This window comes from Dipteris shenzhenensis, chromosome 6 (genome assembly GCF_047967505.1).
Source record: "Dipteris shenzhenensis isolate YYH24624 ecotype China chromosome 6, Dip_SZ_1.0, whole genome shotgun sequence".
Lineage (NCBI taxonomy): Eukaryota > Viridiplantae > Streptophyta > Polypodiopsida > Gleicheniales > Dipteridaceae > Dipteris > Dipteris shenzhenensis.
Genome location: NC_141601.1, coordinates 34417665 through 34441142, shown reverse-complemented (window position 1 = coordinate 34441142; position 23478 = coordinate 34417665). Strand labels below are relative to the sequence as shown.

The following is a 23478-nucleotide window of genomic DNA, read 5'->3' as shown; positions in this document are numbered from 1 at the left end:
ATCTCTCCCCGAACCACCATCCTCTTGCCTTGTCACTAGCTTCGGTAAACTTCTCCTTAATAGAGAGATAGAGAAGAGACGCTCAACACATCTCTCTTCCTGAACCTCCAATCTCTTTCTTTCCTCTCTCCAAACCTCTAATCTCTCCACGAGCCACCATCCTCTTGCCATGTCACTAGCTTTGGTAAACTTCTCCTTAATATATATACAGAGAAGGAGATAGAGATAGAGACAGAGCTAGAAGAGAAGAGATAGAGATAGAGATAGAAATAGAGAAGAGATAGAGATAGAGATAGAGAAGACATGGGCCTCGTGTGTCATCATTAGTTCATCATATCAAATTGGTTTAAAACAGCACATGTTAGTTGAGTGATTGAGTTATTGCTGTATGTCAGGGGTGACATCATTGAGATAGCGTTGTCAATGGTGATGTAGAAAAACGACCCATCAATGAATCGACCAACTGTGTGTCATGGGTGACGTTAAAGCAAACAGGGAGGATGGCGCCGCCGGGAAAATGGGATTGCACTTTCAGATCTGATCCCACACTCGCTCGCGTGGAAGGATATCTGGGGGCGGACTATTTCCTACAGGAACCATCTCTCTGCACCACTTCTCTATTTTAAGTCTCTTGCACCTCTTCATCCTCATCTTACCGGCAGTGGCTCATCGCAGGTCTCAGTTTTTCTCCGTCTTCTCGAATTCGTTTTAGGCGGTCGATTACATAGTTGTGGGCTGCTCTCCTTTTGGTCTTTAAGCCTGTGAATTTTGGCAGAGATTGTGAGAGTTGATAGAGTACCGTACAGCCAGCAGATTCTGCAAAACATAATATAGGATATGGCTCCAGCGTACGCTTTTCTCTCCCTCATATTCTCTGTAACACTTGTACACATTATGTGTAAACGTTCTTTGCACAGGTCTCGAGTATCTAACTCGGCAAATTTAGAACAAGAACAACTGTGTCTTTACACGAATTTCTTCTTGAATCCGCCTGTAGCGTAGGTATACATATAAGTTACGTTCATTTTGTTTATTCTGCAGCAAAAATTTCTGCATACGTTTTGCCCGAGTATGCATTATTGTGCATATACATATGGAATAAACTGCGACAATGTTGAAATTTAGTTGGATGTAACAAGTATAGTATGTTGCGAGAGTCAAAAATATAGAAGGCTTTCTTTTTGTGCTGTGGACAGCTGAATTAACTGCTGGCCTTGCCACGAAAGATTTAAATTTTGGGTCGACATTTTTCAAGTGTACTAGTTGAACATTAAATGCATCACCGAATGCTGTTAGTATGCTTTTATTGTAGCTATGCCTTTCACGACACTATACTTTCTCACCCGAGTGTTCACGAAAGTCTCTACTATTTCATGCACCTTAAATTTTGTGCCACTAGTGGATGTGAGCTACCTATTCGCATGGAGACTACGTGGGTGGAAAGAACCTTAGTTGAAATGTTATTTTTGCAGGTTGTGGACAAAGGCTTGTAACAATCTTATTCTTAGAAGCATAGGTGGTGAAGAGCTTGTGTCTTTTTTTGGCATGTGACATGACAACCTTGTATACAAGACTCACAGAGTGAGTCCTACAATGAAAGTGTTTCTTTTGCTAGTTACAGAAAAAACGTCAAGACCTCATAGAGCTTAGGTTTTTTGAAATAAGGGTAGCATGTGGCACGCTTGCAAGTCACAAGTGGATGGACAATATTGAATGTTAGTTCTCCTTACGTATGTGAGGCATACATCCATGTTATGTAGACCCATGCAATTTGTCAAGCTTAAGGTGGGAAAGGCGTTTGTCATATCTATCCCTAATCACATCCGTAGTAGTGATTAGCAATTAGCAGTCATGGGAAAGGCAAACTCATCTCCCAACACCCTCGAGCTTGTGGAAACAAGACTTAGGTTCCATCCACTGGGTTGTGCCAAAGCCACAAGGCACTCACAACACAGCATCCTGCATTTACCATGTACGTAGAAGAGTCTTAGCTCATGATCCAAGCCTGACCATCCAGTTGAGGAGCATGAATTTGATTTACTGCACAATAGCCTTGGCTACTCTTATATAGAAGAGAAGATAGGAATCTTTTCAACCGGCACGTGCACTTGCCTGCACTGTGAAAGAGAAGGAAAGCCATAAAGGAGAAGAGAGGAGATGCTCGTACATGTCACTATTGTGGAAAGCTTGGTCATATCGAAAAGTATTGAAGAAACGGATGAGGAGGTAAAGAATCCATGGGAGAAAGAGTGTGCCATTGAAGCCTCTCCATCGGATAATGAAGTTGCTGGACTTGTGCATGAAGAAGTGACGGATGAAGATTGAGTCTTCTAGAACGTGAACACATCTTCAGAATTGCGTGAGAAGGCAATTCTTTCAGATGATCTTGATCCATTGGTGGGATGATCATGTTCAAGGTGTTCTGGTCGTGTATGCTTCACTTTCCTTCATGTTTTTGCTGCTGTTGCTGTTTTAATAGCTCCCCGTTCAGTTGTAGGAGGGAATGTTGGGATTAAATGGTTAGGGCTCCCTCATGGGGAGGCAATTACGCTTCTAAGGTGTGCAGGGGCATGTGACTTGGCGGCACACAATTAGTTGGCTTTTCGGCTAGACAGTGGAAGCCGATAAAAGCTTGGCCAAACCACAAAAAATACTGAGCCAATTCAGCCCCCTTTTAGAAGAATATTTTTTTTTGCTGAAAAGCATTCAAAAATCTGGAAAGCATGCTAAAAAACGAGAGTTCTGCATGCTTCTAGACTCTTCTGAACATGCTTTTCCTTGAAACCAGAAAAGCCTGCTTTTTAATATTTTCTCCCTATTCTTGGCCAAAATTGGGTTACCCTGCAGAAGGGTAACATCTGATTCACATCACCTCCCACTCTTCCTAACCCTAGCACACCTCCTGCCTGCTGTTTTGTGAAAAAACAGCAACTAAATTGATGTTCATGGATTGACCCAAATCGACCAGGAATCACCTGTCCCAGTGAAAAAAAAGCAGCAGCTCCCTTATGCGTAAGCAACCTGAACATTATTTGATCATTTCAAATCTTGGATAGCAACAAAATCATCATGAGCAATCAGAAATTCTGTCCATGCCTTCGATCTAAGAAATCATCCACCCTCAACTGAGCAAACCAGCTTAAAGAAGAAGGCACTTCAATCCTCACGTATTTTTAGTTAAATTCCATCAAGCACACCCCAAATTCGCCATCAATTGGACATACGTTGTTCCACAACAGGGCGCACGCACCACTACATAATGGGACCGCCATGGTTTCCTGCTCAGGTTAGTCCCAAGACAGGGGGCACCACTTCTACATGGAATCGCCCATATTTCTTGACTAAGCGACTGCATCTTTCCCTCCTACCATCGCCCTACTTCAGGAATCAACGAAAATTTCAGAAGGTCAAAGCAAACACCATAGGCATACGTGGACATCACAATCCCTGCATACCTCGCATTGGTTCCATCCATGATAGGTTTGCTCTGATACCACTATTAAATCCTGTCTGGATCTATCCGTAGTCACATTTGTAGTAGTTATTAGCAATCAACGATCATGGGGCAGGCAAACTCATCTTTCAACCACCTTTGAGAGCATGGGAACGAACTTAGTCTCAATTCACAGGCCTTTGCAAAGACCCTAGTGTCCCATAGCCCCGAAGCTCATCCGCAAGAAACCCACAGCACAACATCCTGTATCTGCAGATTAGTCCACTAATCCAGAGATTAGCATTCCAAGTACATAACTTAGTCTTATCACCACTACTAAGCACTCTTAAACAAAGGGAGAGTACCAATCTAGGTCCACAAACGGAAAGGTGATGTCACAATAGCACACACTAACTTGCTGCACTTTTTTGCATATTTAATTGTATAAACATGGGCAATTGCATGATAACATAGACTTGACTTGTTGCACCTTCATGCATACTTGATTGCATAAAGATACATCTATGGTCGTTTATGCATACACCAGATGGCATGTACATTGTATACTAGGATTCGTATTCAGTTGTGATAGTGAGAGACAAGCCATTTGCAAAGACAAACAAAGAAATGAGTATGCTCTATAAGGCCTCATTAGCTTTTTGGACTTTAAAACAACATAATTTTTAAATTTGTACGATTGGATATATTTATTCTTACAAAGGTATATATTGTTTCTTCAATAAAAGGATGCCCATCTTATACCTATAGTAGTTCAATGGAGCCTACTCAGTACTGTGGGCTTGATCACCTCACACATGAGATGTCAACTTTTAAGACCATGCAAGCCTAGTGTCATGTTCACAGCTAGACAAGCATTGTAATTCTTGTTATTAGCTTGGTAGCAGAAGAAAGGTAGTGCCCGATGGTAACCCCCACAAAAGGGGTATCATCACAACCCGCTGCCATCGCTTATTTTCTTTTAAGTCAATGTGCTGATTTTCCTAATACTAAATATCTAGAGGAGGAATGCCTCTATAGGAGGGCTATATGTTGTAACACATGGTGGAAGGAGACAGAGAGAGTGAGAAGCAAGGGTGAGGAAACAATTGGGCAAGCAGGTAGAGGCAAGCACAAGATGTGTTGATGGTGATTGATGCAAGTACAAGCCTCTTTTTGTAGGCTTGAGTAGCCTTCTTTTTGATATCACAGGTGAGGTCACTAAGCCGTCACCTCACACAGGAATCTAATCTAATCTTAGACTTGTTCAACTTGGACAAATGTCCCACTTGCACGATTGGGAGTTGGGACAAGGACTGTTTGAGTCTTCACACACACAAGACTCTAGTGAGGGACACTCACTGTAAGACTCTAGGAAGCTCACACATAGGCTTCGATATCCAACACCCCCCTTCGAAGCTAGGAGGAGAAGGGACTAGGAAGAGACCTTAACAAGGTTGAAGGTATGAGCCCTCTACTACTCCTCATTGAGCCGACACTTGAACTCTCTTGTCAAGCTTGTAAGAGGTTTGTGGGGGTGAAGACCATGATAACACCCCCTTGTGGACAAACCCGCCTTGCTCTAGGCAGGGTATAGAAGATATCATGAAGCAGGCACAGATAGACTCAAGTTATTACAACCATTTTTGTGGGACCACCCAAGGTAGAGTACCTGACAAACACACACAACGTTCATTTTATGCTGATGCAAGGGCAGAGAACCGTTTTTAACTCAACAAAGTAAAATTAGAAAGCCCAAAAATCAGAATTCTCTCTCTACCGTGACATTGAGAGCATTGTTTGGTGGGTTGTCAACTTCTTGGTTAGACTCTGTCTCCACGAGATTTGCTTCTTCTCCTTCAAGCTTTTTAAGTTGTTTGAAGTAACAATTGGCTGTATGTTTAGGTTTCTTACAGTAGGTACACTTGGCTGTTTTTCTAATCTAATCTAAGACTTGTTCAACTTGGACAAGTGTCCCACTTGCACAATCGGGACAAGGACTCTTCACACCCACAAGACACTCACTCTAGGACTCTAGGAATCTCACACATAGGCTTCGATATCCAACACTATATTCTACTACATTAAAGTAGTCCTATGTGTATGACCTTGAACACAAGTTTTTAGATGTGCTCTTTTAATAGATGTGAACTACATTGTTGCCATTGGAATAAATGAAAATTCCCATATATAATCTAGGTATCAAATTTTCAATGAATAACTAAGGGGAAGAGACGAGCAAAATGAAGTGACAACATTAAGGGAGGAGACCTTTTTAAAAAATTCTTTACGACCCATGCAATTATGTTTTAAGAGGAAGATAGGCAAGGATATCCTCTCTATCGGCAGGATATCTATCGGCATACCAGATTTGGACAGAGTTAAATAATTTAAAACGAAGGGGCACAATTATGAACCCCAATGTCCCCAAACAATCTATTAAGAAAGATACATGAAAACGCGTTTCATCCTGTCAAAACGCTAATAAAAGAAAAAAGGGGAAAATAGAGAGAGTGGGAAGAAGGTGAAGGAAAAGCTCAGAAGACTGTTAGTTTTTTTCAAAAGATTCAATGTCCATTCACATGAAGTCTTCCTCTTAACAAAACTCTAGATGCAAGATACATTCAGGGAGATCCTCCTTATCAATTAGAGTTATTCCTACCTATTCTTCTTCTATTACTCGTAGAAGCAACGACCATTCATTTCCATGAACCTCACTAAAGAATACCTCAATCTCGAAACCATAAAAAAGAACTTCGAGTACCTCCGAGTCTAACTCCAAAGACAAAATCATATTCAACTTCCAAAAAAGAACTTATGAAACACAAACTGAAGCAAGGACAAGTAGGATCAGAAACAGTGTGGGCTCCAAGTGATGAGCTTATGCACCGGCTCTAGAGCATGTCCTCAAAACTAGGACTCCAAATAGACTCTTACAGTCAGACTGGGAGAAGACTCTGACATACACAAAGACCTCGTCGCAAAAATGTACAACATGAAGACTATTCATATATGCATGACTGCCCTTGACTTCCCATGAATCCATGCTCATATATCCCATGACAAGTCAGTCAAAAATAGCCTCGGATTCCTTGACTTCAAGTAGCTAACTGCCTTGTATGCTCAAACTACCACCTTGTAAGAGAACCCACACCAATAGCCACACAAGCACTTAAGAAATTGCGCCTTTGGACTGTACGGAACCCATTACTACAAGCCTTTTACTGCTCATAGTCTCTCTGTTGAAAGGCCGCATCCATAAGCTCCCATTGAGTCATAGTGTATTGAGGTGAGCTAGGCTTCTTTGATGCAGTTCACCATCCCGTCTTCTCTCCCAGCCAAGTCTCTGAGGCAACCACTCGACACCCACAGCCAAGGCCTCTCACGTTTCTGCCTACATATAATGACTCTCTGCAACGTAGCTATCCAGCTCATGAAGTGCCCAAGGCTTCTCTCTATTCCAAGCTTGCACAGTCGGGATTTTCAAAAAGCTTCCAGCCCACACAGTAGTGACACCATGCCTCTCTGTAGCAATTAGCAACAACCCACAATCATGGTTTCACTTCGTATTTGCTTGAGATCCCAACCACGAAATAATTTCATAGCTCCACAAAACAGGTTGCACGTAGGCTAGGCAAGATTTTCTCCAAGACAGAACCGCCTCGTCCAGCATGAGTGATATCAGCTTATCCATACATATGCGCAGCCAATAAGGGTCTCACTTATGCCCACAACCAATACCAGCCTGTGCACTAACATCGTGATCCCCTGGGCAAAATAATCTGTAAAAAAGAACGGTGCTAGACTCCACGTAACAGCATACAAACTGACGCAGCAGCATCAGCGATCAACAGCATCCTCTCACAATTCATTTAGAAAAGCAGCGTCGCACTGATCTGCAGTAAACATCCTTCCCCTCAACAATGATCGAAGAGCAACGGTCTCTCATAGACAAGCTGCATCCATCACCTCGTCAAGCAAGGAAAATGGATCAGCCTCTGTCTCTGACGACCTCTGCTATCACCTACGAGCCTCTCCAAACTCGTATAGCCATTTTTTCCCTCCTATTCAAGAAGCCCCTCGTCAAGAGCAACAAACGATCCTTCCAGCAAGCTCCCATTGATCAGCTCACAGCCGCCACCTTGCCATCTAGAAGCTCTCATAGAGTGGAAAATCCTTAGCCTTGTTCTCCCCCCCCCCCCAATGAACCCTTAGCCTTGTTTCACCGAGCTCTGATGCAGGTTATAAGTTTAGTCAAGAGGAAGAAACTACACCATCAGTTGCTCATGGTTATTTTGGTGGTCTAATCTTCCAAATGCCAGCTTTAATGTAGGAAATATTATTGTGGTGTCAGTGCATATATGTATTAGAAGGCTAGGGGCACTTTTTCCCTTGTAAAAGGTTTTCAACCCCTAACCATAGTTAGTGGTTTTGAGACAGTGTGTTAGTGTGGGTTCTAACCCTAGTTTGGGTTACACCCTAGGGTTTTAGGGTTTTATACCCTATACTACAGCAGTTTCGTTGCAGCTCCTCACTTGCAGTCTCTAGCAAATTGGTATGAGAGCAGGCTAGTCTAGCCTGCCCCGTATTTGTCTACACAATTCCAAGGTCAGGGCGAGGTTTTGTCTTGAGAAAGTTTGTGTGTCAACCAGTTTCAGCTGAGCCTCCAATTTCTGCCGCTGTTCCAGACCTAGGCACCACATGTGGAGGCGTTTTTCTATAGGTTCAAACATTTTTTGAGGGTTGCGCTTCAGTTTTGGAACTGCTGCTCCTGTTTTGCCTCATTTTGCTGCTGTTCAAGCCACTTTCAAACTGGGCTCCATAGTTCCTTGCTTGTGGGACTCTTCTGCATTAGCCGCCTCAACCCTGGGGCTGTTTCCAAGTGGCGCCCCTGCTGTATGGATGTTGTGAAGCTCTATACTGCTCAGATGACCACGTTCTGCCTGCTTTTTCACTGATTCTGAGATGCTGCAGTGTGTCAAGCCAGGGTGAGGGTTTCGGACTGTGTTTTTAGGGTTTCAAGCAGGCTGCCTCCTGTTTTGAAGTTTCTGCAGCTAACTCTAATTCGAAAGCCACATCTGCTGTTGTCTTGGACCTGGTTTTGGAGCTATTTTTGAAGAAGGATACTGCTGCTTTGGATGCTTCAGAGGCTGCAGCCTTCCTCCTCAGTTCAGTTTGCATGAAGGACATAGCATTTTGCCCTTTAAAATTTGGGGCTTTTTGTCTCCATTGCTTGCATTTGCTGGCCCTTGTGGCAGACGGATTTTTATTTGCAGGTACAAGTTAGATTTGGTGCATACTTTGACCAAGCATTGGCTAATGGAGCAGTGAATTATATTGGTGTAATACCATTCACGGTTTCAGTTCTGCATTTTCCTTCTTGACCTGATCGCTGTTGGCTGTTGTAGCTTTGGCCCTATGTCTCCAAAACTTATTTGTGTGTTTTAGCTTCTCCACTTCGTCCTTCAGCATCTTCACTTTCTTCTTTGCTTCGCTCGTCGCGAACTAGTCGTAGCAATCTTTTTGGAGATGTCTTCTTTGTTCAAGGTTGCGATGTTGATTGTTGGCAAGGTTGACATTGGTTCAGAGTATGGTCTCCACCGGTCTGCTTGAAAGAATCTGGATTGGTCTTTTCGTCCGCATCCTCTGGTGTCTGAGGGGGAAGGGGTTACTATGGTGTGCGGGTGTCGTAGGTTGTATTGCAGTGAATCGTGCCGTATGAGTGCACTATGCTAAATGACAGTCACATGAGAACTCCACAACATGAGCATAAGAAGAGACAGTTGTCATGCACTAGTGAATAATCCCCATATCGGAAAGAGACAGAAAGAATGAGAAAGTGATCAAGTTGGCCGAAGTACATATCACTGGACCAGCACCCACAGGTCACAAGTCACAAGTCACAAGAACACACAGGTCTATCCCCATAGTGGACAGAGAGGTACACACAGGTCTGTCCACACTCTCCCCTTGGCGAGCTCGTAGCTCCAGCCTCTCTCTCTCCTCACACTCTTCTCTCTCTCGCTCCCTTGCCGAACACCGAATGCTCAATGCTCTATGCTGAATGCTGAATCCCCTCTCCCCCTTCTCCTTCATCCTCATCCCCCTGCCTTGGAGGGTCCCCTCTCTCATCCCCTTGCCTTGGAGGGTCCCCTCTTCGCTAAGAATCTCCCTCCTTTCTCCTGATTGGTCATCTTCCTATCTCCTTAGTTGTTGAGGATAGCCGTTGCACCGTTGGCTCTCTTGATGGCTCCGGTGATCCTCGTCCATGGCTGAAAGCTTCGCTTCCAATTCAATGACCCGAGAATCTGATTTTTCTTTGGTAGTCAGTGATGAAGACAACGAGTCCTGCAACTGAGTGAGCTCCTGCTGAAATTTGGTTACCTCTGTTGGATGCTGGCTGTACAAAGTTGCCAGATCTGTTGCATGCTGGCAGCGCACAGTTGCCATATCTTCCCATTCCTGCTTGTGGATGAGGTGGCGATCTTCAAGGGCAGCCCGTTGAACGTTCCAAGCGATGTCGCGCTCATGAAAAGCTGATTCCTTCTGTTTTTTCCAGCTCTCCTCATGTTGCCGAAGTGTCACCTTTGAGGCGCGTTGCTGGGCTGCTTGGGCTCTCTCAAACTCTAACTTCAAATGTTGTTGTTGGGAGAGCAGTTTATGAGTATAACCTGCTGAATTAAAGACTGTTGCCCCAGTTGCGTGAAGGTATCATCCATGATATGTTGTGCGAGATGTAGGGACCTCTTCATACAGGTGTATCTATAGCTGTAATTCAGCATGTCAGCGATATTGATCATGTCTCCCAACTCCTCGAACATGGCAAGCACAGCGTGCTTTTCCACCGAAGACAGGATTTCTATAGGTGCCAAATGATCTAAGCCCACAAAACATGTCGGGGCCCTGGAGGTCTTCTGGTTCTCTGTGAGGCATTCCTGCAAAGGAATGGTGAAGATTTGATTCACATCCTCCTCTTCCACGCATACCGCAGAGCATTTCTTGTGTAGAACAAATAGTAATTTTTTTAAATCTCCATTTTGCTGTTCCACAAGAGAAACATTTGAGAGCAATGGGCTCGAGGAAGCAGCTATATAAGCTATCGACATATCATTCTGATGAAGGGGTGGGCAATCCATGTACTTGGGCAACTTCCCTCCCTCAAATATGTATCCTGTTGATGGAGTTGCCGGAGGATCTCCCTTGGAGGGGCTCTCGCTTTTGTCTCTGCTCTTGTCTCTGCCCTACGGGGGTCGTGGGGGGGCCATTCTATGAGAAATGTGAATTCTGAGAAGCGTGAGAAAGCCCCTGAGAAAGCCTGTGGCAAGATGGTACAGGTGTAGTTCGTCTCGATGGTCACAAAAATGCGGTATCCGAGGGAGACACTGGTACAACACCCGTTGTCACTGGTACAACATGGGGTAGACCTGATGCGACCATACCCACTGAAAGGCCGGAGATCATTGGCGAAGCCTGCACAATTGTAGCTAATGGAGAGAGGAAAATCCTAAACCAGAGGGAACTGCTGCTGATGGGGAACCTGAAACAGAATGGACTGATGCTGTTGGAGAACTTGAGATAAGTGTCAGCACTGGTGAGATATCGGAAACTGGTGAGATATGCTGGACAGCTCCGAGGCAAGCTGGGTTGGGTTGCGCTCGCCCTCCTTGTTGAAAGACGTGAGGAGGCAAGAACTATGGAAGTGAAAGTGGAAGAGGTGGCAGTGGTGGTGACAGGAGGGGAGAGGGATTGACAAAGGAAGTCGACCTGTTATAATGGAGGGGGGTTGGCTTTCTACTGGTATTGCAAGAAGGTGAGGTGTGGCCCACAAGTACATGGATATGTCCCCCGACGCTTGCGGATTGTGTTGCAAAAGGCGGAGTAGAACAAATAGGCGAAGTCGTATGGAGTGATAGAGAGAATGGAGTCGAGTGCAGAATGGATTGCCTTAGTGATGAAGAAGTGTCCTGAGGCAGAGTAGGAGTGAGTAAAAAAATATCGTGCTAATACTATCTCTCTACTGTTTCTTGCACTCATGTTTGTGGCGATGAGGTTTGCAATTCGATAAGGACATGAATGTGCGTAACTCTGTGTGAGGTGGCAAAAAAGGGAGGGTGGGAAGACGGAGGTAAGACGGAGGTAAGTGGACACGAGACTGGAAGTGAACATATGTTGGGAATTTAAGAAGCCAAAGGTGCCTGTTGCAAATAGGACTGAATAAAAGCAATACACATTTGGATGTCCACAGGGGGAAGTGTCGATCCATCAAACTCTGTGAGGGACATGTGGGCTATCTCATCCGGAGATAAAATGCTAGACAGCTTGAGCGTAGGATCCAGGAAAGGTTTGAAGACGACCCGAAGCATCGAGGAGGATGAATTAGGAGTGGGAAGGTTGCCAGCTGTACTTTGTTGGGCCATATCACCACCACCTGTACTGTGCCCACTAGACGCCGTGGATGTTGCCTTTAGAGTACCTATGGGGGGTAGATAATCAGAGCCTCCATGATCCGAAGATTCAGAGGAACTAGAAACAGGGGATAGCTCCTCATCAGAAATGATTGTGATACTACTGGAGGGCGGTGAATTTGCAGTTGCTCGAGGGCGTTTGGAAAGGTGCCTGTGGTGTAGACCCAACACCCTAGTCATCTGTTGTTCGTTTGCCAGGTGATGCCATTGAGGGTGGTCTTGATCTTGGTTTTCGGGCTGCCCGAGCCGAATGAAAGTCCATGAAGAGTGTCTCGAGGTAATTTAGGCTTGTACTTGTGGCGAGGGGCACGGGCAGTCATGAACGATGGCGCCAAACAAGGGGATGAAGAGGCAAAGAGCGAGGAGGGGAGTTGATGCAAAGATAAACAAGCGGCGCACTAGCTCGCAAGAGAGGAGCCTGTAGGAGATGTTCCCCAAGGAGCCAGTAATAAAGGCGCAGCTACTGGAAGGCCAGGAGTGAGAGGGCGGGATGACGAGCCCAGAGAGGGTGCGATCATGAACGGGAGGGGGCTGATGAAGAAGCCGGGAGGGGCAAGTAGACGGAGCCAAGATGCTGCACAGGGTGGCGGGGAGTTTTTGGGTAGGGGGAGGGCCCGTGTTGAGGGAGGAGGGGAAGGAGGTGCGATGATGAGGGAGGAGGAAGAGAGGGGTGCGGTGAGGGTGGAGGGAGGGGAGGGGCGATGAGGGGCAGCGAGGAGGGGGGACGGAGAGGGTACGGTGAGGGTGGAGGGAGAGGGTATAGGAGGGGGCAGCGAGGAGGGGGGACGGAGAGGGTATGGTGAGGGTGGAGGGATGAGGGGGCAACAAGGAGGGTGGACGGAGGGGGCTGCAAGAGGGAGGAGGCTGACGAGGGAGGGGGAGAACTGGCCACACCAAGGAGGGGGCTGATGAGGGAGGGAGAGGAGCTGGCAAGGGGAGGGGTAGGGCTGGCCGTCAAGGCTGGCATAGGGAGAGAAGGGAGGTGGCGAGGGGGGGGAGAGAGCTGGCTGCCAAGGAGGAGGCTGACGAGGGAGGGAGGGAGGGGAGGTGGCGAGGGGAGGGGGAGTGCTGGCCGTCAAGGCTGGCGCAGGAGGTGGCGAGTGGAGGAGGAGAGCTGGCCCCCAAGGAGGGGGCTGATGTGGGAGGGAGAGGAGTTGGCGAGGGGAAGGAGAGAGCTGGTCGCCAAGGAGAGGGCTGATGAGGGAGGGAGAGTAGTTGGCGAGGGGAAGGGGAGAGTTAGCTGCCAAGGTCGGCAAGGGAGAGGCTGAAGGCTGCAAACAGAAGCTGAAAACTGCAAACAGAAGAAGGTGTGCAGGGATGTGAGTGATTGAACTGATGGAGGAAAGGGGAGATGAATAGGGAGAGAAGTGGACAAAAAGCAAGAAAGCTAAAATTAGCAGGGTGCTAAAAATAGCCCATTTGAGTGTGATGTGTAAGGGGGTGGAGAGAACCGATGGAGGTGAGAGAGAGCCAAAAAGCAAATCCGCTAAAATTAACCAATCCACTAAAATTAGCATATCCGTTAAAATTAGCGAAGGTGCTAAAAATAGGTTGGAAGCGCCATCGTTGAGTGAAGAGGAAAGGGTTAGTCAATGGTGATGGAAGGTGGAAAGAGAAGGTTTTGGTAAAAGAGAGATGGAGTGTGACAATTCTTTCTATCTTAAATGGTGTGTTGCCCTATTAGCTAGATTTAGATGCTGGTTTGGGAGAGACTAAAATCAAATCGTTTAGACTTCACAAGTAGTTGTAGCTTGAATGAAGAGATTTTGGACTACTTTTTGATTAGCCTTGTCCTTCAGTGCTAGTCTTTGTCATGGTTGAGTTTGCCCTTCACCTCCGGAGTGCCGACAGAAACTCAGTACGAAGACTTTGTATAAAAGGATGCTTAAGTATGTGTGGGTGTGTGGATTTGTATGTGTGAGAGAGTATTTTTTTACTATGGTCTACAGCCACTGTTGGGTGTTGATGACGTCAGTGGGGATGTCCTAGTAGCTAGTCCCTGCAATGCGTGATGGAGTTTATGGTTTTCAATCTTATGAATGACTATCGTGAGATTGAAATCGCACGATGTTGTGTTTTTAGAGGATGAGCTTGGGAATATTCATGGATTCATCTAGGTATATAGAGTATGACAAAGGGTGGAGAGAGAAGGTGTTTGTAAGAGAGAGGGGGAGGTAGGACACAGGGTGGAAAGGGAAGATGTTTGTAAGAGAGAGATGGGGAGGACATAGGGTGGAGAGAGAAGGTGTTTGTAAGAGAGAGGTGGGGGAGTGACAGAGGGTGGAGAGAGAGAGAGAGAAGGTATTTGTAATAGAGAGGTGGGGGGGTGACAGAGAGTGGAGAGAGAAGGTGTTTGTAAGAGAGTGGTGGGAGAGTGACAGAGGGTGGAAAAGGTGTTTGTAAGAGAGAGGTGGGAGGGACAAAGGGTGGAAAGAGAAGGTGTTTGTAAGAGAGGTGGGGGAGTGACATAGGGTAGAAAGAGAAGGCGTTTTTAAGAGAGAAGTGGATATAGATATGTCTGGTTTCTCGGAACTTAACCTGGACAAGTGGTCTGCAGGTTGATGTTGTTTGCCAGCCCTTACCTTAACGTCAAATTCAAATTCTTGAAAAAGAAGAATCCATTTGCTTAACCGGCCACCAAGAGTAGGCTTATTCAATAAATATTTAAGAGCTTGATGATCAATGATGATCAAAAACTTGTTTCCCAAGAGGTCGTGATGATACTTGGTCATGGCAGAAACCATGCCGAGACCCTCCCTTTTTGTCGTACTGTAATTGCGATCTGCTCCATTGAGTTGTCGGCTGGCAAAGTAGATGGGCAAATCAATCTTGTTATCCTGGTTAGGTTGAGCCAGTATAGCACCTACTGCCCATCCACTAGCATCCACATGGACATGAAAAATGACATCCCAATTTGGCTGCTTGAGGCCTTTACGAGGCAATGCTTTAGATCGTCAAAGGCTAGTTGTTGCGGGGTGGCCCAAACAAAAGATCGGTCTTGATGTAGGAGTTCCGTCAGTGCAACAACAATGTCGGCATAGAAATGTAGGAACCTCTTGTAATATCCCACATACCCTAAGAAAGACTTCACCTCTTTGGGTGTACGAGGAATAGGCAATGAGATGACCACCTCTACCTTGGCGGGGTTCGTAGTCATCCCCTCAGCAGAAACAATATGACCAACGAGAACACCTCGGAGTGCGAGAAAGAAGCATTTGTTAGGGTTCAAGCACAAGCGCACTTCTCTGCACTTATCAAAGACCCATCTTAACTTATGTAGATGATCATTTTGTATGGCTAGTTCAAGATGAGAGGCGGCTTTACCATTAAAAACAGAGAAGTCATCTAGAAATACCTCAAGAAACTTGCCGATATTCTTTTGAAAGAGTTTGGTGACAAGTCGTTGAAATGTTGTGGGGGCATTACATAATCCAAAGGGCATCATTTGGTAGGTGTACGTTACCCATTGAGTGACAAAGGTAGTCTTGGGATGATCCTGTTCTTTCACGCGGACTTGGTTGTACCCGCTATATCCATCCATGAATGAGTATAAAGCATGTCCTGCCATTGTCTCCAACACTCTATTGGTGAAGGGAAGGTTTCCTATTGGTGAAGGGAAGGGGAAACCTATCACCTGGTTCAAACTCCGATAGTAAACACATATTCTGAGTTTGCTAGTCTCTCTTTTAGGTACAATGACAATTCCGCTGACCCAATTGGAGTAATCCACTTGGTAGATTAATCCTGCTTGCTTCATTTTTTGGATATTTGTTTGGATTGCCTTGCCGTAGTTGGGATTCATGCGGTATTGACCTTTAATCACAAGGTCTGCATCCGGGTATAAGTCGATGTGATGCTCCATGAAATCAGCTAGCACCCCGTTAGATCCTTGTAGGACCAGGCAAAGACATCCACAAATTCTTTAAAAAGCTCTGTTACTGCTGCTAGGAGATAATCATGTTCCCAAATCCAAGTGGCTACCTTCAAATGCGGAGGTTGGTTCTCAGTCCCAAAGTTGAGGTACCGCCAGTTCCGTGCCTCATCAACGGGGGCAATGCATTGGGATGTGGAGGTACTTGGTTCACCCGTGCTCAGTTCTGTATGTGCTGGAGTATGCTCAAGGGGAAAGTTCCCCTCCATTCTCTCAACCCAGATGGGGGATAAGTAATTGGTGGGTTCTCTAGCACGTGCACTAGCTAAGATGTAGAGTCGGTAGGTGTTGTGTGCCTTTGATGCCTTGGTGCCTGTATGAGCATGCCCTCGTAAGGTAAGCCTTCCACCTCATAAGTGTTTCCAGGAAGGTCTTCAATTGAGGGGTAGTCGGCTTCTGATAAGTAAAGGTCAAGTAGAGTGAGGTCGGCCATGTCCTCATCTCCGTATTCGGTATGCACCCTGGGTCTCCCCAAGACATCAAGCTCTTGGTGTTGATTCCCTTCAATTTCTTTGTTGAGTGCGGTTGGGAAAAAGTGGAAGGACCTACTTGTGCCTCATTCTCCGTGTGCTGTCCGAGAGTTGTCACTTCAGTTGCAAACCTCACAGTTCTGTACTTGCGGGAGGGAAACTGAAGTGTGCTACCTTCATCTTCAGAACTGGATTAAAGATCTCTTGTGACACTCTTTACCACCTCCTGATACCTTAAAGGCTGACCTCCCGAAGATGAGGCACTTCCGGAGTTAGTTGGTAGACCTTTATGACTATGTGCCCTTCGAGATTTTTTTTGAATCACTATCAAGAGCAAGCAAGGGTGATCTATTCCTGGGCGTATTGTGTTCCTTGGAGGGGGAACACTTGCTGAATTGATTGGTGTTGAGGCCTTCGCCCTCCGGTGTTGACTCTGAGTCTCCTTACATTTGTCACCTTTTGTTTGTGACCGTGTCACAGCACCCAACACTGTGCCAATCAAATGGGGGTTGTTGCCCTCCCCCGCCACTACTACATTAACCATATTCACTTGGGATGCGGGTTCCGCTCTTCCATTGGGACAATCTCTGGTGTAGTGGTCGTTTGTGTTGCACTGTGTACAAGACGTAGCTCTAGGAATGCTCAATGCTCTATGCTTAATGTTGAATCCCCTCTCCCCCTTCTCCTTCATCCTCATCCCCCTGCCTTGGAGGGTCCCCTCTTCACTAAGAATCTCCCTCCTTTCTCCTGATTGGTCATCCTCCTATCTCCTTAGCTGTTGAGGATAGACGTTGCGTTGCTAGCTCTCTTGATCTCCCTCCCTTCTCTCGATTGGTCATCCTCTTATCTCCTTAGCTGTTGAGGATAGCCGTTGCGCTGCTAGCTCTCTTGATGGCTCTGGTGACTTCCCGACTCCTTGACTCGCCAGCCTCTTCTAGTCAGGGTGTTGTAAATACTCCATATGCATGTGCAGATGAGCTAGATTACCGCACCACTGAACCATTGTACATGTCTTCACCATGTGCAACTGTAAATACTTCTGACTGCTCCATGTGCTGAGCTCACTCTCCGTGTGCACAGCTCTCGATGAGATCGCCTTGGGCATGGTACTCTTGGTTGACGTGTGGTTTACATGTGTCGACGCATGGTCGCCTCGGATATGGTACTTCTGGATGAACCCGTGGTCGACATGTGTCACACATGATTGACATGTGGTCAACGCTTGATGTCATGTGGCTGACATGTGCTGACACATGGTCAACATGTGGTCAACGCCTATCAACATGTGGTGAATGCCTGAAGATAGCAACTGCTTGGGGTGTCTCTATTGTAACATTTGGGACAAGGTTCCAGTTGAGGCTGAGGCTGGGGTCGTGATTGAGACTGCACTGTAGCCTCTGCTCGTAGTGGCGCCTCAGCTGCCTACGTGGGATGGGTCCTCCGGGATTCATTGGCAGCACATTCGTCTTTAATGGTGGTGGCTGGCTGAGCAACTCTGCGCCCCTTTGAATGAGCAGAGGTCTAGTCCTACTATGCACGCCCTTTGCTTCCTTGCCTTCAACTTCTCCGTCCAATCTTGGATTCAAGAGGTCAAGAGCTTCACGCAGTCCACTGGTGCCCCTACTGTTGCCTTCAACACCTTCTATACCAACACCCTGGGTATGTGTCCAAGGTCAGCTCAATTCGCTCTGAGAGGAAACATATGTAGTTATTGGCTCACCTTGCTTGTTACATAGCCTTGTCCCTAGAGCCAAGCGTGTTATGTGAATATGCCATCACACTCAGCTATGGTGTGTGTGCATGTGTATGTATGTCTGTCTGTCTATATCGGCTCCAGGGATTTGTCATCCTTATTGGGCAGCTTGAATTGTTGCGCTTGCTGATGATGGCCTTCCCTTTGCTTGCATCATATAAGGGGATCCACAGCTCTATTGAAGGCGAGCCTCCAAGGCAGCTCTTTGAAGTCTTGGAGTCCGGTGAGTTGCAGCCAACTGGTGTCTGCCAAGTGCCAATGTCATTCAGAACGGGGCTGGATCTTGATGCCCTTCGGCTTTTCGGCCTTTGTTTTCTTTGCTGCTGGTGCATCTATCTTTCCGACACCCTTCCTCTTCAGTGGATGGCTCACCCCCACAGGTTTTTGGGAGATAATGATGGTGGAGAGATCGGATGCTGTCGAGGCAGGATAGAGTTTAGTGCAGAGAGCTCGAATGAGAAAAGTGAGCCCTAATGCTTCGGAAGGATTATGTAGTGGAGCGTTTAGGGTTTCTGCCTGCATTGTCCCATTAACGACCAGCTCATCGCTTAGTACCGTGCTTTCCATGATGAGATCCCCCTTCCTTGTGGAATTGTGGCCATTTAATGCTGCTGTTTTGGGAATCCATTAACTGAGTTGGTCCTTCCTTCAGTCATGGTTTGCTTGATTTTGGGGTTAATCCTGATTTGATGTGCAAGGGCCTCTTGGAAATGATAAAATATTTTATGGGTGTTTTATTAAGCTGCTATCCTGAGTCCTTTAACTGTCATGTATGTCCACGCTCATGTTCTGCCATATGTCTTATTTTGGTTGAAAATATGTGCATACGATCTTTCGTGACTGGAGTGAGTGATGAGAGAGGGAAAAAGGGGCTGGTGTGGGGGGGTTTCATTTTCATTTGTGGCAGAACAATCTTGTGCTGCATCTCTGAAAAATAAAGAAAACCAGCACACTTTTGACTGGATGAGAGAGGGAAAAAGGGGCTGGTGTGGGGGGGTTCATTTTCATTTGTGGCAGAACAATCCTGTGCTGCATCTCTGAAAAATAAAGAAAACCAGCGCACATATGATGCCATCTGCATTTGTAATTTGATAGGTCAATACTGAGCGGTCGAGTATTTAACTTAATTCTATTTCATTCAGATTTGAGGCCAACTTACCTATGCTGGACTCAAAGTCAGAGCCTCCAGCTTTATTTGATGGCACAACTAGGTAAAGCCGATCGAATTTTATTTCATTGACGCTCTACTTGGCTTTGTTGAAATTAGTTCTTGAGGGTCATGGCTAATGAAAACAGAATCGAAACTTTGCAGGTTATATATCAATACATTTTGCCCTTATGCACAAAGAGTTTGGAGTGCAAGAAATTTCAAGGTATATTACCCAAAATGATTAGTCTTCACGTCAGTTGAAATAGGGAATCATTTAGAATCGTCACATATATAAACTCGCTGACAACATGAGTTTTGGCATCATCCAGTCTGGAGTGAACTTGATCATTATTTTTTTGGTGCACAAATCTGGGAAATTATTCCACTCCGTTATACACAGGGTCTGGAAAACATTGAGCTTGTTAATATCAGCCTTTCTGACAAGCCATCTTGGTACCTTCAAAAGGTTTACCCAGTTGGCAAGGTAAACTCTCTAATGTGGCCTTTCAAACTGGAAAAGCTTCAAAAGCCTTGGAATGTAGAGAGAGTTGTGACTAAATGCAAACTCTTTTCCCAGGTTCCAGCATTAGAACATAATGGAAAGGTAACCGGAGAGAGCTTAGATTTGCTCGAATATCTTGATAAGAACTTTGGAGGGCCTGCCCTCTTCCCTATGGTAAGAATCAGTCCTAAAGTCTTTTTCCAGCTGCTGACATACTTGATTATGGTGTATTCGAATGTTGCTTAATCGGATATCATGCTTTCACGTAATACTTTTACATGAATCTTCATCTTAATGCGAAGATCACAAGTTGGAAAAACTACTATATGGTACATTCACACTAGAAACTTCAAGCAGAAGATTCACACTAGAAAAGAAAGTCATGCATGGCATATCGATTTTAGCTCTTAAGATACTGATTACTTTTTGCATTGTGTAGGGATCTGCAAAGGAGGCCGCAACAAAAGACCTTTTGAACTACATAGATGAGATGAACAAGGCTGGCTTTGGAGTCTTAAAGAATAAGGAGGCTACTAGGGAATATGTTGAGGAAACTCTTGGTGCGTATATAAGCCTTTCGAGACATGCACGTTAGGGTTATTGCCATCTGGGTTTTTTTCTTTGTACATTTGAATCGTTGGTATAATCTATCAATGGTCCATGTCTTCTTGCCAAGAAATCGCATGATGTCTTGATACATAATATATTGATTTTCTCTGGAATGGGAATTAGTAGAATGTGATAAATAGTCCATTTTTTATTGCCATGAAATTGCATGGTTCATGCTTCTGACATTCAAAGATCCATCTCTTCTTGTAGTGAAATTGCATGATCTCTACTGTTGTTAAGATTACGTTATAAACAAGGGGGCTTATGTGAATATTGTATATCTTTTCAGTTGCTACATAATATATTGTCTTTCTCTGGAATTGAAAAACAGTAGAATCAAATGGGTAGTCAATTCTTTTTTTTCATGAAAGAGACAATAGTCTATTAAGTATGAAAAGCCCCAAGAATAGCCAATCTTTTGCATCTTTCCTCCCCATGAAATAGCATGATCCGTACTGCTGCCAAGATTTGGTTATGATCTTGTGGGTTCTTGTAGATATCATATGTCGGTTTCAGCTGTTATGTAATATATTGGAAGGGAAAGTTGTCAAAATTAATAGATAGTCATGTTTGTGCACTGTAGTAGCGTACAACAAATACAGCAGCGTTTAGCTGTACTGGTTTGTGAATCTTAGATTGTTCCTTTCTTGTCATATGAGGCATTCTGTCCACCAAGTTATATGAACGTATGAAGTGCACATATGTACCCAACTTGGCTAGCTGAACGCATATGTACCCAACCTGGCTTGCTCCATGCAATCTTTTTGGCAAGATAAGAAGCGCCTTTCTTTGAAGAGTAATTTCATAATCATATTTACCCAACCTGGCTTGCTCCATGCTATTTTTTTGGCAAGATAAGAAGTGCCTTCTTTGAAGAATATTTTCATAATGTTGTAAAGATTGTAAGTAAGTCCTGATGTTTCATTCCTAAAATCTTCAATGCTCCAAAATTATGGCAGGCTCAGTCCTTGATTATTTGGAAGCTTCCCTTGGCAAGTTCAGTGATGAAGGCTGTTACTTTCTTGGTCAGATCAGCGCGGTATTGTACATCTTAGTGGATTTTTCTTAGTTAAAATCATTCACAATTTCTGATATGTAAGCCAGCTGCAGGCTAAGCCTTGTTTCACCCTACGAGATTTTGATGCTAGTTTTTGCTTTCAAGCCTGGGACTTTCAGTGTCTCAGGGTATTGTATAAAGTGTTCAATTCAATTTATGACAATGTCAGAGGAAAATGACACCTTATGCATTGCCTTGCAGAAAAGCATTGTTTTAATCTCTATCGTGCACCATTCCTCTCTTATATGGAAGGGTCAATTCCATTACTTGCATCGTGTAGGTTGACCTTGCATATGCACCCTTTCTTGAAAGGCTCGAGCTACTGTGCGCAGATCTACTGAATTATGATATATTGGAAGGAAGACCTAGGCTCATGGAATGGTTCAAGGTCAGTTAAAAGAAGATTGCATTTGGAATTCTAAAATTGTCGATAAGCACTGACAGTTTTTGTAGGTGCCACTGAAAATGCTGCGCATGCTTTTTCTGCCCTCATCAAGTCATGAAGCTTACCACTGATGGACATCGGTGATGGGATAAAGCTTTCCTAAGTGGCCACACGGATAGAACGTGCAAGTGCAATCTTTATGCTTGCTTGTGCTAAATTGTTATTTGTTTTCATCTAGGCTATCAATGAAGTGGATGCCTATACAAGCACAAAAAATGAACCAAAGATCCTCTCAGACAGGCTAAAGAAGCATCTGGTATGCATAAACAGCTTTATTGGTCAATCCTTCTTTCTTCTTATTGTGTTGGTTTTGCATAACTGGGTGTTATTTGACTGGTACATCGGGACATTCGTCATGGATGCAGGGACGGTAACATTGGAACTTGGAAAATGGTGACCTTTAAACACATATACATGTAGATGAATTCATGAACAATAAATTGTTGTCCATCTTGCTGATAGAGAGTCCCTTCAGAAAGGTGACTACCATATGATTTTGTGCAAGTACACCTGGCATCTTTCTTGACAACTATTCTCATTACTTGTATGCAAAGATTGTCTAAATCTTAGTATATTGTAAATTTTTCGGATCTGATGGATAATTCTAAAACGTGGGGTTTCACAGCATACCTTTCTGTGATGGTAGTCACTCTGTACTCATTTAAGGACCTTTAATGGAAAGTACTGTTGAGATGCAAGTCATGGTTCTCTGTAAATCAGGAACTAGACATTGGAATTTGGAATGACCTACATCTTATTTTGCAAAAATCACAAATGTGGCACTTTCCTTCAAAAAGATTCTGGTGATTATTTGTTTCAAATGTTTATGACAAGGTTTTCTTTTTCCTTTGTGGTATTCCTAACAGGTTCTGCAGAGTGGCTAAATTTTTTTGAAACGGTCCCATCATAGGAATGTCTTCTTGGAATATGGGGGTCTTCTGGAATGTAATGAGGATAGATGGGCTGGCAGTATGATGATTCTGTGTATGTTAAAAAGTGTCAACATTTGTCATGAATTGAATTGTATGTTTTCATTGTAAGGAGGTTGAACAAGCTGTCTTTTATAGAAATATAAAAGACATGTGATAAGGTTGGTTTCAGAGACAGGCTAAGAAAGTTTTTCAGGCAAGTTGGCAAACTTAGGTTGAACTCATAGCTAGCTAGAGTTAGAATAGACGCAATGTAGCATCTTAAATTTTTGAAGTGCATGGCATGTGTCAGTTGTTGGAAAGGATGGGGGTCTTCTGGAATGTAATGAGGATAGATGGGCTGGCAGTATGATGATTCTGTGTATGTTAAAAAGTGTCAACATTTGTCATGAATTGAATTGTATGTTTTCATTGTAAGGAGGTTGAACAAGCTGTCTTTTATAGAAATATAAAAGACATGTGATAGGTTGGTTTCAGAGAGGCTAAGAAAGTTTTTCAGGCAAGTTGGCAAACTTAGGTTGAACTCATAGCTAGCTAGAGTTAAGAAGAGACGTAATGTAGCATCTTAAATTTTTGAAGCGCATGGCATGTGTCAGTTGTTGGAAAGGGTACTGTTGAATGCAAATAAAAGAACAAAAATTACCAGGTTATGCCACAATGAGGGCTCATGCCCCTGGAAGTCGCTTATGATAGGTTAGAAGGGGGGCGTACAAACTAATAACAAATACTTAGGTTGT

At 44.6% G+C, this 23478-nt stretch overlaps 2 protein-coding genes across 3 annotated transcripts in view; both read left to right on the top strand.

The window, feature by feature from the left end:
* Positions 1–22439, top strand: part of LOC147901096 (glutathione S-transferase L2, chloroplastic-like) — an 82149-nt gene extending 59710 nt beyond the window's left edge. The window contains exon 11 of the mRNA XM_087375791.1: positions 22279–22439. The gene's annotated coding sequence lies outside the window, so the exon portion shown is untranslated. The remainder of the gene's footprint in view (positions 1–22278) is intronic.
* Positions 400–22439, top strand: LOC147901097 (glutathione S-transferase L2, chloroplastic-like). 2 transcript variants are annotated; one of them, XM_087375793.1, is made up of 11 exons: positions 400–605; positions 774–848; positions 19192–19260; positions 19362–19422; positions 19600–19683; positions 19777–19875; positions 20141–20261; positions 21270–21349; positions 21648–21755; positions 21991–22068; positions 22178–22439. In XM_087375793.1, the coding sequence occupies exons 2-11, from the start codon at positions 838–840 to the stop codon at positions 22184–22186; spliced, it is 720 nt and encodes a 239-aa protein (XP_087231919.1). In that variant the 5' UTR covers positions 400–605; positions 774–837; the 3' UTR covers positions 22187–22439. The 2 variants fall into 2 exon arrangements, with proteins under 2 accessions (XP_087231919.1, XP_087231918.1); XM_087375792.1 differs by having other exon boundaries at positions 401–675; positions 776–848.
* Positions 22440–23478: the final 1039 nt, after the last annotated feature.

Coding starts and splice junctions, on each gene's coding strand:
- LOC147901097 (XM_087375793.1), top strand. Junction 19,876..20,140: donor GGCCTGCCCTCTTCCCTATG/GTAAGAATCAGT, acceptor TGCATTGTGTAG/GGATCTGCAAAGGAGGCCGC. Junction 20,262..21,269: donor ATATGTTGAGGAAACTCTTG/GTGCGTATATAA, acceptor AAATTATGGCAG/GCTCAGTCCTTGATTATTTG.